At 47.8% G+C, this 15641-nt stretch overlaps 1 protein-coding gene across 1 annotated transcript; it reads left to right on the top strand.

The window, feature by feature from the left end:
* Positions 1 to 878: 878 nt before the first annotated feature.
* On the top strand, positions 879 to 4871 carry LOC116827160 (16 kDa beta-galactoside-binding lectin-like). Its single transcript, XM_032784479.2, has 4 exons — positions 879 to 980; positions 3076 to 3155; positions 4099 to 4270; positions 4611 to 4871. The coding sequence occupies exons 1-4, from the start codon at positions 972 to 974 to the stop codon at positions 4755 to 4757; spliced, it is 408 nt and encodes a 135-aa protein (XP_032640370.1). The 5' UTR covers positions 879 to 971; the 3' UTR covers positions 4758 to 4871.
* Positions 4872 to 15641: the final 10770 nt, after the last annotated feature.

Raw genomic sequence — 15641 nt, 5'->3', positions numbered from 1 at the left:
GCTGGCTGCGTTTCCTTCTGCCACGTCTTTTCCTCAGCTCACACCACAGCGTAGCTCCTGCCCATTCTCGGATTCTAGTGCATGCAGATCAAAACTGGCTAGGCCACGCTGTGTGAAAAAGCTGAGGTCTGGATTCCCAGTTTGTTTTACTGGTGCCCCACACGAACAGCTGCGATTTTTAGACACGCTTTTTAATACCATCCTTGTCTATAGCAATACTTCTATTTAATTGCCAATAGCAATAATACTTTGCACTGCTATAGCTCCTTCCACCGAACAATCCCAGAATGCTTTGCAAGCATCAGGCCTCGTTACACACATTCTGTCAGAGAGATGAGAATTATTTCTCCCATTTTACAGATGGGCAAATGGAGACACAGAAGCAAAGCCAGGATTAGAACCATATCCTTTAGGCTCCCATATCCCTGCTTTAGCCGGTATGTTTTCAAAAGCACAACACTGCACCCCTGGAGCTGGCTGGGCTTCGAACTGTGGGATAGGTGCCCCAAGACACTGGCATAGCAGCTGCTGGAGGGATGGTTAGGCAAGGACAGGCTGGTTTTCAGTTAGCTAGCATGGGTACAGCGAATTGTTCCAGAAGCAAATGATTCTATAACTACCAGCCCTGAGATTCATGCACGTTCTCTGTCTCTTTAAAGCAAACTGGGGATCTTGATCAGAAACAGCACTGCTGCCAGCCAGTGCAAATGCTACTGCTCAAGTGAAAAAGCTCAGTCTTGCAAACCAAATACTGTATTGATACTGGTCTGCTGTTCTCTCTTTGTATGCCTGAAGTTTGGCAGAAGAACTGACTCTCCACCAGCCCCACCCACCCATTTAATCATGTGAGCCCTTTGCTGCCCAGGCCAGCTGTTTAAAGGCCCCGCTAGAGATAGTGGTGAGTCGCACAGCTGAATCTTGGAACTGGAAAGCAAGCAGTTGTCCTAACTTTGGTGGCTTCAGTCAGCAGCATGGAGCGTGTGAGTCTTGTCTCTTTGTAGGTGGGATTGTAGAGCTGGAAAGGGTTCGGATGTTACTTGCAACACAAGGGGATAGTTAGCTAGGTGTGGAATCCTGGAAGGTTAACTGCTGGTGAGGGTATTGGGAGAGCTGTGGATCACATGCTGGGTGACCAGGCTTCTGATACACATACACCCCACGCATCTGAGTTTTCTCTCAAGGCTCCCCCAGGGTGAGCTGCAGGGCTCTTTTTCTGTTGCATCATGGAATAGAAAAGAATTTCTCTGAGGGGAAATGGGGGTATTGGGTTGGGTCATATGTCAGTGATGGTAGGAAAATGCATGATTGGACTAGAACATTGCGGGGGAGGCACACTAGAGATGGATGAATTTTGATTTTTGCAAGATATTTCCAGGTAGCTTTTGTTTTGAAGTGTTCACAATGTTTATGTTGACAGTTGTCAGCACTTGTACTGTCAGTAACTATACTAATGTTTCTAATGTCTAGACAGTCTGGAAAGAATATCAAAGTACACCTTTTTTTTTTTGCAAACTATTACAAAGCAGTTGTTGAAGATTGTAAAACATTTCATGCCCATATAAAGCCTTTTTTTGGGGGGGAGGGGTCTTTTAATTTAAAATAAAACTCCTTCAACTCAGCCCTATAGGGCATTACAGGATAGGGCCAGGTCATCAACCCAACCTTGGCCTTTCAGCCCTCTCTAACTCAGAAATGCACCTCTTAAGTATTGCTTACCTTCCTCAGTCTTGGTGGCTGCCTCCTCCCTGATTCTGCGATCCGACCATGTTTCAGCCTGTGCTCCAGAAACAGAATAAAAGGGGGATGAGTAGGGAGCCAGGATAAGTTGGGTTTAGATACTATGGTGGTAAGCTGTTTAGCAATCTGCAGATAGTAGCTGGTCTGACCTCAGCATTCTGGCACAAATGGGAGAGCTGGACAAAACAGAATAGACTATGCAGATGGCTAGATATCCTCTTGGCTGTGAAAACTGTATCCAAATGAAGGAAAATAACCTTCTCTCCAAAACTGGAAGTGGTGACACTGGTGCAAATGCTACTGTTTCCACTGGTCTAATGCAATATAACCCCAGCTATGACAGGTCTGTCTTAAGGTCATCACTGAGGTATGTTTGGAACTAAATTCCAATAGCTCCTCAGGTGAGGGTGCTTGTGTTTCTGATACAAGGGGTGGAATGGGGCTCTGTCCAGACACAGGCTGGATATGGAGGTTATCTATCTAAGTCACCTCCCTTCAGGGTTAGCAGCTGCCCCTTGGACGGGGAGGGTGGCACCTGGTGGAGACAGGGTAGCGATGGGCTGAAGGTGGGTGTTTTCATGTACTTCGTTTCCTCCTCTGCAGTGGAGGCTGGGATGTACGCAAGCAAGCTGGCTGATGGGCAGGCGTTTTCAGCTAGCAAGCCAAGCCCCACTCCAGGGTTCCCAGGGCGCGGGAGCAGTGTCAGACAAGACCGTGTGCACAGCAAGCTGGTGGGCTGTAGATTTGCACCATGGCTGGCTGCATGGTAACAGCCATGGCTTTAAATGGGGGAGGGGAGAATAAAGGAGGATTAGGTCTCACATTCCTGCGGGCTGGGGAAGTTACCTCTCTGCGTGCTAAAGAGTCGGGTGCCTGAGAAATGAACAGTGGCTTCTTTTAGAAAGGCAGCCAGGGAAAAATGCTAGTCAGACTCCCTGGGGAAGAACTGAGCCCTCTTAGCTCCAGTGCAAAAAAAGCCTAAGTGGTGGCAGGAGCAGCAGTGCAGGCTTCCCGGTGTGTTACATCCCCAAATCCCCATGGGCTGCAGCTAACGAGGGCACCTCTAGTCCAGTCTCTGGCCCATTCAGTCCTTGACCTCTGGACAGACTGCTAGCCATCAGGCCAGTTAGTGCCTGTCGCTGGGAACACTTGGAGTCCTGCCCCTTGCATGTTAATGATTCTGGTTGCTGACGGACTGGAACTTGTCTTACCTCCAGGTCATGCTCAGCACTTATTTCTTGTGTCCCCTGTGGTATTGCCCCTCCCTTCAAATCGAGAAAGTAGGTCTGTTTATCCCCAGGGGGCAGGCTAATATGGTTGTGGCTTGACTCCCTGTAGGGACTGGTTGCTACTCACTTGAATATCCAGGCTGGAGAGTGCATCAAAGTGAAGGGGAAGGTCTTGCCGGAAGCCAAGGGGTGAGTTGGGAAGCCAAGCCTGGGAGGGGATAGATGTTACATCATCATTTAGGTAACCAGTGGGGATTGACTTCTTCCCTTAGCACATGACAAGAGTAGGTGCTAGAGGTGAATCTGCCTCCGGACATCTACAGTTCTCTCTGTTGTTAGGTCCATCTCTGCATTACACCTAGAGGTTACAGTGGACGAGAAGCTGGATGAGAGTCAACAGTGTAATCTTCTTGCCAAGAAGGTTAACGGCATTTTGGGCTGTATAAGTAGGGGCACTGCCAGCAGATTGAGGGATGTGATCATTCTCCTCTAGTCGACATAGGTGAGGTCTCATCTGGAGTACTGTGTCGAGTTTTGGGCCCCACACTACAAGAAGGATGTGGAAAAGTTGGAAAGAGTCCAGCGGAGGGCAACAAAAGTGATTAGGGGGCTGGAGCACATGACTTATGAGGGGAGGCTGAGGGAACTGGGATTGTTTAGTCTGCAGAAGAGAAGAATAAGGGGAGATGAGATAGCTCTTTCAAGTAATTGAAAGGGGTTCCAAAGAGGATGGATCTAGACTGTTCTCAGTGGTAGCAGATGACAGAACAAGGAGTAATGGTCTCAAGTTGCAGCGGGAGAGGTTTAGGTTGGCTATTAGGAAAAAGTTTTTCCTAGGAGGGTGGTGAAGCACTGGAATGGGTTACCTAGGGAGGTGGTGGAATCTCCTTCCTTAGAGGTTTTTAAGGTCAGGTTTGACAAAGACCTTGCTGGGATGATTTAGTTGGGTCCTTTAGTTGTAGACCTTTTGGCAGTGCCAGCTATCTTTCTCTAGGGGATTGGTCCTGCTTTGAGCAGGGAGTTGGACTAGATGACCTCCTGAGATCCCTTCCAACCCTGATTCTATGATTCGGACTCCGGTGGGAGGGGCTGTCTAGTGTGGTTGTCTGTCTGATTGTATCCTCCACTCCAGGTTTGCTGTGAATGTGGGGAAGGACTGCAGCAACCTGGTGCTGCATTTCAACCCACGCTTCGACAGCCATGGGGATGTGAACGTCATTGTGTGCAACTCCATGGAGGATGGGATGTGGGGGACAGAGGAGAGGGAGACAGACTTCCCCTTCCAGCAGGGTGACAAGACCGAGGTGAGGGCCTGGGATTGGGGAACAAAGCTGTGCTACGGGAGGGGGTCAGTTCCTAGCCCTGCATTCCTACAGCACTTTTCATGCCATACAGCAAAGCACTTCACACTAATTAAACAGGCCTCTTCACTTGGGCGAAGGCACCAGTGAGGCCCCTTCAGATTTTTGGGGTGTCCTCTCAGCCTGATCTCTCCCAGATCTGGCTCTCTCCTCCTCAGGACAGACACTAGTTGAGGCAAGAGTAGCTAATGCTGTCTGGGGGAGCTCCTGATTGACACAGCTCTAAGAGGTGGTGGGGATTGGCTGCCTGTGCTGTTGGTTCTAATGTGCCTACTCCTTGCAGATCTGTATCTCCTTTGACACAGCAGAGGTGACCGTGAAACTGGCTGGTGACAAGGAGATCATGTTCCCCAATCGGCTGGGCCTGAAGAACATTGAGTACTTGTCTGTGGAAGGTGCCTTTGCCATCAAAGCCATTAAGTTTAGCTAACTGCTTAGTCCTACTCCTTCCACCTCCCTGCTCAGTGAAATAAATCTCAACTTGGCCTTCAAGCTTGCCATGTCTGCTTGCTCTTTGCCATTGTGTCTGCTCTAGCCAGCTTACCTTTCCCGCACTAAATAGGAATGGCTAATTGCACCAGGAGCCAACACTTACCTAATCACCAGCCCTTGAGACACCTATTCCCCACTTACAGAAAACTGGTCGTATTCTAACAGTCCTGCTGCTGCCTAGTGTAAATGCTGCCTCCTAGCTGAAAGAGGCTGTTAACGCCACTCATCTTCCCCACATGAACTGCTCACTGTTAAAGGATACTGCCCCCACCTCCTGCAGTGGTCATCTGCTCAGCTATTTAAATACAGTTGTGGACCTCAGGCTGAATCCCGGAGTTGCTTGGCTGTCCTAGCTTGCTGGATTTCAGGCAGCGTACAAGTCCTACCTCTTTGATAGCTGGGGTTGTTAGACCAGGAGGCATGACAGGTAGGTATGGTCTGACTACAGTCCTTGATAGAGTGGCTCAGGCTTTGAAGGACTGCCTTTCTCCTCACAGCTCTACTAGTTGTGTTCCTCACGGGGAGGGAGGGCAGTGTAGGAGTCTCTCATGTATCTCCTGCAGAGGGGAGAAAGTCAAAGGGGTGTTAACTGGGCAGGTGTCAATGGGGACTTGTCATTAGGAAAGTGATCCAGCTCAGGGCTGGGGAGACCCTGTTGGTGGAATGGGGCTCGGGCTCTGGGAGTGGGAATTAGAGCAGACTGAGAACCTGTGAAATATTTTAGGGTTTTTTTTTTTGTTTTTTTGTTTTTAAAAACCACTGTAGTAGTCAATTTCTTGGGGGAGGGGAGACATATTAACTCTGGGATGGGAGACTTTTTAAACCACCTCTGGTGGGGCTCAAAGGATGTGGGGGCAGGGGGAGAGCATGCTGCTGTTCCCACCTTGCTCTTCTAGCTGTTGCTGACTGAAGTGTTGCTTACCTTGCCTCTGGCAGCGGCTTTCTCCTTGCCTTTGCTAAATGCCCTCTTCCCACTAGTGCCCCAGTCCCCCCTCACAGCAATGTAGCTGATAAGAGTGGGATGGCTGAGGAGTCTCTGTGCCCAATACATGTAGCATCTAGAGACTGTGGTGGTGGTCAGCACCACAGCAGTATGGGGGCAGGGGTTTGAGCTGGTGTCCCCAATAAGCAGAGAGGGGGTGCTGGGAAAGGCAGCTAGCTAGTTGTTCTCCTGTCTGTACCACTGAAAATAGGGAGAGGAGTCAGAAGAGGGGCTAATTCTGCTAAACTGGGATCAACTCAAACTTCCTCTCCATATCACCTGCCTTTGCCCTCTGACTTAGCCATGTGGCAGGAATACTTACAGCAAAACTGTCTGCTTCCCCACAGCCCAGGCTGAACTTCCTCCTGGCTACTGCCACCTCAAAGCCAAGAAAAGACTGGGCGCCCCAGAGGTGGAGGAGGCAATGCTGATGCAACTGCTGCTGGGTCCTCTAGCCAAATGAGGCCCAGTCATGCCTTGGCTAGGCCTTCAGCTGAAGATCATTATCAAAGATGGGGGTTCCAGGAACATTCTGGCTGTGCAGCTGGGCCTTTCACAGCTGAACACCCTGAGCCCTTTGGGTGGGGAGGGGCAGCAGGATGATCCCATAGCCCCGACAAATGGACTATACCTGGATCTTCTACTTAAAGTAACTCCTGGAGGGCTGGGCTGTCTTGGAGGAGTGTGCTAGGGAGAGGGGGCCCTAATACACTTTATCCTCGCCTAAGATGGGAAGCTGGAGGTTTTCTGTCAAGCTGAGCTGATGTCCTACAGCAACTGAGGTGTAATTTTCCCCAAAGAACCTGGGGCTGGAGGGGAGAAAGCTGTCATACTCCTCAGGACCAGAGACACTGTCATTCTGCCCCATCCTGGCTGCAGGATGAATGAGTAACTGGGGAGCAGACTTACTCTCAGAAATGCCTGTCTCCTAGGGCAAGGATGGGGTTCCCCCCCCAACTAGCCCATTCAGAAACAGCTTCCCAGAAGCTACACTCTCTCCTCCTCTAGCTGTGTGGGAAGCTCATGGGCAGCGTGAGCATGGAGCATTCTGGGAGCTCTCTCTGCCACACCAAAAGGTATGTTTGTTTCTATGGCAGCCCAGCATGGGAATGGCTTCAGTGCTAGGGGCTGCACAGTGCAGGTGGCTACCTCTCTGTTCCCTGCCCCTCCAGGCTTGCTGTGAATGTGGGGAAGGACTGATGCTGCACCTCCACCCATGCTTTGACTGCCAGCAGGGTCCCAGTGCGCAATTCCAAGCAGGATGGGAGGGATGTAGTCCAGGCCGACTAAGCTATGGCCTCCATCCTCGTATTGGGGGAACACTGGCTGCCACTCTCCCACTCGGATTTCCCCTGTGCTTTAAGCCAAAGCACAAGTGGGGAAGGAGTCTTAAGAGAGAGACCAGAGGAAGGAAGAGAAGAAACCATGGAAACTCAGGTCCCCTGAGGGACAGGTGAGACTTATCCCTATTGCCCTTTCCCAGGTGCTCAGGAGGTAGCTCTTTGGTGCATGCATGGTCGGTGCCTTGCCCTCTCGCCCTTTAAGATCAGACCTGTTCACTTGACCCATCTGGGACCAGCTGGTACCACTCCCTCTCTCATTTTTGGGTTTACTGACCTCTCACAGATGTTGACAGCTTCCAGTGCTCTGGATACAACAACTGCAAAGAGCTCAGGTGGGAGGGAACCATGTGGTCTGCAGTACTTCCTGTGGGATGCCCTGACGGGGGGAAGTGAGGTGAGATGGCTGCAGCTCCAGAGCCATAACTACTCCTGTTGTTACCAAGGAGGCTGGTGTATTGAGTTAACAGTAGATGTCTAGGCTGGCTCGTATTATACTAGCAGTATAAGAAAACCTTTGCTAAACAGAACAGGGAAGAGAGAAACTTCGATAATGTTTTCACTCAACCACTGTCCATGCTACACAGCTACATGACTATTTATACTCCTTCTAGCTCTCATTGAGCTAAGGCAAATGTGTGTCCCCAAGCTGGGAATCACTCCTAGTGCAGACAAAGCCTAGCCCTGCCACTAGAGGGCACTGTGTCCACAACTGCTGATTTGATGCTCACCCCGACTCCCATAATTACTACATTCCCGTCTGGTTCTGGTACATAGGTCCACAACACACACACAGCTACTCTTGCAGTGCTTCACTTATTTATATGCAGATTAACTTATGGGATGTGCAGAATTGTTACATTGCAGACCCTTGGTAAATCCACTTCAAAGAGTAAGAACATCTGGTTCCTAGAGACATTTTCACATATGACTTAAGCCCTTAGGCCCAGAACTTCAAAGATATTTAGACACCTTAACTCCCACTGAAATGGGAATGAGGCCCTTGAATACTGTGGAGGATTTGGGCCCAAGGCCCCTAGCTCTCTTAGAAAGTCAATGGGCCGTAGGCTTCTAAATCACTTAAGTGCTTTTGAAAATTTTACCCTAGAGCCCTGTCAGACTATGGTTGAGATCATGCTTTGGAGTCCTACTCAAGGTGGAGGACTATGGTGTGGCTATCCAACAGGTTTCTCAGAAAAGTTTCCCTGTCCAGTCTGCTCAAGGAAACTGAGCCGAAGCCCTGCTTGTAATACTGTGTTCGTACATGGTCGTGGTCAGCCTGGTTTCAATCATAGTGCTAAAAAGGCCTGCTTTCAACTCAGTGCTTTCATCTCTGGGCTAGCTGAAAGCACTTTACTCTCTGCACCATCCACAGTTGCTTGTGATTGAAATTAAGCCTCCTAATGCACTACAGCAGAAGGGCCTTGTTCATTCAGCTGTTCCAAATGTGATGCTTCAGGTGATGATAAGAACATCCAGAAGTTATGTAGCACCTTTCATCAGTAGATCTCAAAGTGCTTCACAAAGGAGGATGGTAACGTTAGCCCCATGTTACAGATGGGGAAACTGAGGCACAGGGAGGTGATGTGACTTGCCCAACATCACACAACAGGCCGGTGGCTGATCCAGGAATAAAATCCAGTTCTCCTGAGCATGAGTTCAGTGCTCTGTCCACTAGAGAACGCTGCCTTGAGGTAGGCCACGCTTAAGTTCTCTAGGAATCTTGCAGAACTGCATAGTCTACTTACTCCCTGGAGAGTGTCTGGAAAAAGTGAAGATAAGTTAGGGCAGGGGAGAGTGAACCCTGTAGGGGAGGTGAAGATTAGGAAGGTATGATGCTGCTAGCCATGGCTCAAAACATTTAAACGAGGAAAAAGGTCTGGACACCAATGTAACATTTAGCATTAACTAGCCATGCTGGTAACGAGCTGGTTGAATATTTGCACCAAAAAAAGTGGTGTTATTGAAAAACAGCCTTTACAAAATGAAACTTTTGGAAAATATCATTGATGATATTATTGAAATTTTCAATTTTTAAATTTTTTTTTATCCAAATGTTTTCATTTACCAAAAACGAGTTTTTGTACTGCAAACTACATTTTCAGTACACAGACACTTTTTGAAAATGTTGGTAAAACAAATCATGGAAAATTTTGCCAAAATTGGCAAACGGATCTATTTTGAATCCTGCCAAATGGAAATGTCAACATTTTTTATTACCTACCTTCTCCTATATTTTGACTGCAATTAATTACTCTTTAAGCCAGTTCCTAGTTACACTATCTGAAGATTTGATTCTCTGGATTTCAATTCTAAGACACATTTTTGCACTGGAACAAATGAGAAGGAAAAAAGTACCTTTACTTTCTCTTCCCCCTTCATTTGATTTAAGAGACATCAGCTTATGGAGTATTTGATAGCACTTCTTTTATTGTCAGTATCAGTTAAGTGGTTCTTACATGTCAACAAATAGGTATTTCAAGTAATAATTACACATAATGCTATATGATAACAATAACCTTAAATTGTAAACTGCTTGGCAACCTCTGGCAACCCCAACATAGGAGGAAAAAAGTCATTTTAAGAATCACTGAAAGCAGCTGAAAATATGACGTCTAGCCAAGCTGTAGAAAACAAGTAAAATTGTCTGTAAGCAACAATCAGATTGACTGACTCAAACTTTCAAAATTTCCTTTATGATCAACTGGAAAATAATTGTGCCCTTATCCCTGGGTCCAAAGAGACATATCTCTCTCTTCTCCCCCATACCCCCTTCCCCTCCAAACATACTGCAAAAGGGTGACAGCAACTAATGCAACACTATCAAACAACAAATCTAGCTAAGAACATGTGCATCATCTTGGCACGGCAAGCAGGCTGCTCCAGTTCTTTTTCTGCATGGCAACATGGCATGGAAGAGAAGGAAGCATTTATTAAGATTTCAGTGTTGGTGCACGAGATGCTAAAGAGCCTCAATGCTAGCTAGAGAGGGTGTTGGCCTCAAGTGGACAGGCTGCTGGTCTGGCTAGGGCCTGGCTGAGCAGTGTGTTTCTGACCCCACAGGCCAAGTTCTACCCTCAGTTAAATGCTGGCAACATGTACCGAAGATTCATGACTATCAAGGGCAGAATTTGTCCCCACCTGTTGGGGGTAAGTGGAGGACCCCAGTGCCCACATTAGCCACATCGATACATACAAATACATAACATGAGTGATCTTTGTGAGGCAGTGACATTGAAAACCCTTGAGCATTGTGCTCTGACAAGGGAGGCACGGCCTACCCAAGTGTAAGTGCAGTCTGAGGGAAAACGGGAGCACCGAGGCTGAAGGAACACAGCCAATTCGCACTGCCAGAATACTGGGAGATTGACCTTGGGGTTTGTATTACGCATTTTAGGTTGGTTATAATAGAAGCACCTTTCGTCTTTTAATCGAGGCTAGCCTTCAGGCCAGCCTGGGAGAGGGCAGTAGGAGAGGTGGGGGAAGCTGGGTATGCGAAACAGATATGCCCCTAATCTGTTCATTTTCATTTATTAATATTAGTATTTATTATTTGTATTATCGTAGCACCTAGGAACGCTAGGCATGGAACAGGGCCCCACAGTGGGATCCACTAGGAAAAAACTTTTGATCTCTCTTGCCTAGAAAAGGCCCTGCCTGGCTCCACATGTGGACATTTAGAACTTGTGCAAAGCGGAGGTAAAATGCTATCGGGCTGATCTGCTGGCTTTTTACATCCACTTTACACAAGTCACACCAAGGAGAGGCAATGGAGAATCAGGCCTGGAACCACAAGGCATTTGCTATCAGATGGTCTCATGTCTAACCTTCACAAAAAATGAAGTACCTTTCATTAGCCAACCTGGGCATGGTTTTAGTCATGGGGAAGCTCTTCTACCTGTGGTTGCCAAATCCACCTCCCCATCCTCCACCATTGACTTTGTACTGTCTGTTTTTAAAGAAAGCAAATCTGAGTTTTGATGACTGTGACTGCATTGATTTCAGGCCGTGCAGCATGTTATGACAGCCGAAAGCAATTCCAGCCACCCCCTCGGCATGTAACTACTCTGTTTATGGAGGTATTTGAGGATTTACCAAGCGCTGATTTAAAGTCAAGTTGTAATTACGCAACACGCTGCAGGATTGTGCTGTCTGACACATGCCTCCATCCTCTTCCAATCTACAGCACTAGACCTGGCTGCCATGACATTTACACAGTTTCAGTGCTTTTCAAAAACACTCCCTTGGGATGTAGGACACTAATTTCTTTCACAAGGCCAGAATCTCAACTGAAGTCAATGAAGTGGTGCCGATTTACTTCAGGAGAAGACCTGACCTGCATTCCTTACCAAGAGAACCAGCAGAAATTGGCCAACAACAAGTAGGTTACCACTGGAAGAGTTAAAACAGGAAAATTTGCATCCCAGTCCACTGCACAGAGACTGTAGTCCCCTCCCCCATGCCTCACATGTCTCATTAGTTAAAACAGCAGCACTCCGTTGGGGGCTCTTCAGAATTGTTGTTTTAATAGCAAGATTGAATAAACCAGCCACTGCCCACAAGGAAAGATGGGCCATGTTAACTGATCATTGGACTCTACACAAGTGTACATTTCAAGTTCGGCCCAGCCACCCCTCTGTCATGGCTTTGCATCCTGGCGTGCAGAGTCACAGTTCCGCTCAGGTATGGCCCGTCCATTTTGGGTTCCCCCTAGGAATGTGAACCCTAGATACATGCCTTGGTTGCTTATGCATTAATCTGGCCTTGAGCATTGTCTGCTGAGAATGAGAGTCAGAGAAATATCCACTGAGGGGCTTCCTCACTAGGGAAAAGCAGGATGTTCTTAACTGGAGATGACAAAGTTGAGGTAAAATCCTAATGAAGACAAGGCAGTATGTAGCTTTCATGAGTTAGCAGGTCAAGATAAAGATTATGGGGGATCTTAGGACTTACCTTGACCTGATAACCAAACTGTTTGCTCTTCACTAGGATTTTACCTCATGTTACCTAGGAGGACAGGTGGGTGGCACAGCCCCAGCCCCCTCAGCCCCGGGAGGGAGAGCAATGCAGCCTCAGCCCTCCCCCCCAGTGCCGGGAGGGGTGTGTGTGGCCTCAGCTCCCCCTCCCCCAGCACAAGGAGTGGCCCCAACCCCCCCAGTGTGGGAGGTGTGGCCCCAGCCCCCTCAGCCCTGGGAGGGAGGGCAGTGCAGCCCCAGCCCTGCCCCCAGCACCAGAGTGGCCCCAGCGTTGGAGCACTAGGAGGGCAGGTGGCTCAGCCTGAGCCGGGGACATTGCACAGGGGAGCCGCAGAGGAGGAAGGGGAAGGCCTGTGGGGCCAAGCGTGGGCAGGGCCCCACCTGTCTGTTCGGGGAGGCCTGTGATATCCACTGCCCATGACCACCTGAAAACCTGCCCCAGAACGAGCACAGATTAGTCACACCAGAAGCCAAGCGTTATGGTTTGTCTACTTTGGCGGCTGCACTCACATCCACTGCCATCAGACACTGACTTGCAAGAGCCCTGGTGCTGCTGTCTCCATGGCTCGAGAATGGCTAGGCACAAAACATTCCCAATGGCTCAGCGTCCCCTCCCCCCTCTGGTACAGACAGCTGGGATGACTTAGTCCAAATCCGTTCTGCAGGGAGGAAGATCAAAACAGAATATGGAAGATATTGGATTACAGAAGGAGTCGGCAGCAAGATCACTCCCTCCAGGGCCAAAACCACTCATATGAGCCGGGAATGTGGTGCAAAGGCACCCAGGAGAAGGAAGAGCACCTGTACCTTTTCCCCATTATTCAGCTGTGCAAAGGGAGAACAGAGGGAGTGTCTGGATCCCAAGCAGGGAAGCTGCTTTAGAACTGTACATGAAAATACCTTATTTAGTCCTAGCCCAAAGCTGTCAATTATGTTTTCACGTGGTTGACTTAAGTTTTGAATGGAATCCAGTCTTGTGAAACAGCACATGGTGAATCTCTTCTGAGCAGGGAGAAGATCTGTCTGCTCGTCACCACCTGAACTTTTGGCTTCAGCAGACTTGCCCAGAGGAAAGAAAGAAAAGCAAAATTGCACCACTCCTGGGCTCCTCCCATCTCTTGCTTGTGACAAATCACCCCAAGAAACAAAACAAAAACATGTCCATCACAACACACAGATCATGAATACGTCAGTATGTGAGAACTTGCCAGGGACCTTCACAAGCCCGTCCTGGAAGGTCCTGCTACAGTTGCTCCCAGAAAACACACTCTAAGCTGTTTCAGACACAACTGTTTTGCCAAATGTTTACATGTTTGTTACTCACAGGTCTTGCAAACAGAGAGATTGCTCAAGACTATGTGCATACTGACCCTTGTGAAAGAGCATTCTAAACAGTTGGTAAATACAGCCCCACCCTCTGCTAGTGAGCTGACAGCCACAGAAACTCTATTCAGAGATATAGCAAGTCAAAAGAGAGCTGGTCAGGGAATTATTTCCCCCATGAAAGATCTCCGGTAACATTTTCAAAAGTACCTAGTGACTTTAGGAGCTGAACTGCCATTGACAATCAGTGGGGCATACGCTCCTAGAGTTACTCAGCTGCTTTGGATGAAAATTTCTGAACTGTCTCTCGTTTTAAGCCACTGGTCGAGGTGTGCTGCTGCAGCTGCATCTGTTCAGCTCCAAGTCTAGATGGGCAGTCCACCATACACAGTGACGTGCATCCTGGGTAAGCTACTCCTGTGTGAAACATGGTCAGTGTGTCTACATTAGGGGTTTGCACTGGTGCAGCCACGTCACTGTAGCTCACTCATGGCTGAAGGTCTAATGTTCTGACTTGTTTCAATGCATTGCAATGTGCAAACAGTTATAGTGAGCCTCAGCACTGGGCCCACACAGCTGTTCCATATATATTCTTTTCTATACAGTGTAGAAGCTTCCACATGCTATTTCTAATTAAGGGAACAGGATTGCATTGTGAGAAATGAGGCAATAAATAGGTTTCCTCTCCCCGCTAAAGGCACTTAGAAGCAAACTCATGGAGACTGATCGATGTTTAATTTTAACGTCAAAATGTTCTTTACCCAATCTGATGACTCAGAAAACCCTACAGAGTTAGCAGAACAATGTTTATATAAGGTTATGCAAAATTCCTTCCTTAAACCTGAACTGTAACTAATAGCAATAAAACACAGGACAAAGGGATGGTGGAACTTCCTTCAGGAAGATTGCCAGGAATGGGTACCCAAAATACATCATCCGCATGAATGTACAGACAGTGCTAGTTGCTTAGAGTTTAGTAACGATAAAAGGATCCATTCTCTCCTTGATATATGCTTATAATTCCAATATGGACAGTAATTTACTTTCCTCTGTATAAATGCAAATGATCATTTTCCTCAATGACAGTTGCTTGTGTGATTGGAGGTTAATCTCTAAACGACTTACATACTAACCCCAGTGCATAAACACACTGACAACTGACATCATCAGAAGCTGAGCATATGGACTGAGGGGAGTATGAGCCAGAGGGCCAGATCCACAGCTGGTGCAAATCGACACCGAGTAAAGTGACAGACCTATCTAGAGCTAGGGGACCTTTAAAGGGAGGTTCTCTCTGGCTTGATGGGCCTTACGAAATGTTCTGTGGGACAGAACCACGTTCAAGTCGAGAAGCAGCTACAATGGTCCTTTTTGCTCTGTTTGGACTATCCCTAGTTTCTTCCTTTCAAAAAAATTCCACATGCCGTAGTGACATGCAATTGCTTTGTTCCTCCAAAGACATCCTGTAACACACCAGGCAGATCACCTTCAGGGTATGAGAGGGCTGAAATTTCATATGGCAGCAAGGTCATTGCATGCTCTAGCTCTGCGACGCTGCCCAACGCAGCAATACATTTGAAGCCTGCAGGGAGCACTTGCTTCAGAAAAATGGTCCTTAGAAGCAGCAGTGGAGACAGCGCACGCTCTCATTTTCACCATTTACTGTTGAAACACATAAATTAATTGCATGAAGGTCTTACAAACCATGCATGTCAGAGCCTTTGGGGGCACTGGTGTCTGAGGCCCTCTTGCAGTATGATGGGATGAACAATCACACACTCAAGACAGGAGCAGCTTAAACAGCAGCAGCAGCAGAAACATAAAATCTCTAAAAGGTTCAAGCAGACTGACCAAAATGTGCCTTGTGAGTCAAATGTAGCCCATAGAGTTCTACAATGCAGTCCATTGACGCCCTCAATCTTTAAAAGGGAGGGTGGTAGTGGTGGAAACAGTTGGGGATACATGTGCAATGCCTTGAAATACTAGAGGTCCCAGAATTCAATCCTCCATAAGTGAGATAACACCCACTGCCTTAAAAAAGAGACCATTTTCAATCTGCTTTGCTTAATGCAAAGTACCTACAGACCTGGAGCTCTGGGTAAGTTGCCCAAGTGATGTTCAGTTGGGCAAATTTGGTTGTCCCAGGTTAGACTGAGTGAGAAATGACTCACTAACCCTACAGTAGAAACCCCATTTATCGA

This window comes from Chelonoidis abingdonii, chromosome 5 (assembly GCF_003597395.2).
Source record: "Chelonoidis abingdonii isolate Lonesome George chromosome 5, CheloAbing_2.0, whole genome shotgun sequence".
NCBI classification, from domain to species: Eukaryota; Metazoa; Chordata; order Testudines; family Testudinidae; genus Chelonoidis; species Chelonoidis abingdonii.
This window is presented reverse-complemented; position numbering and strand designations above follow the sequence as displayed.

Excerpts from the sequence above, each read along its gene's own strand:
- LOC116827160 (XM_032784479.2), top strand. Across the intron at positions 3,156-4,098 it reads GTCTTGCCGGAAGCCAAGGG|GTTTGCTGTGAATGTGGGGA; the intron begins GTGAGTTGGGAA and ends CCTCCACTCCAG. Across the intron at positions 4,271-4,610 it reads AGCAGGGTGACAAGACCGAG|ATCTGTATCTCCTTTGACAC; the intron begins GTGAGGGCCTGG and ends TACTCCTTGCAG.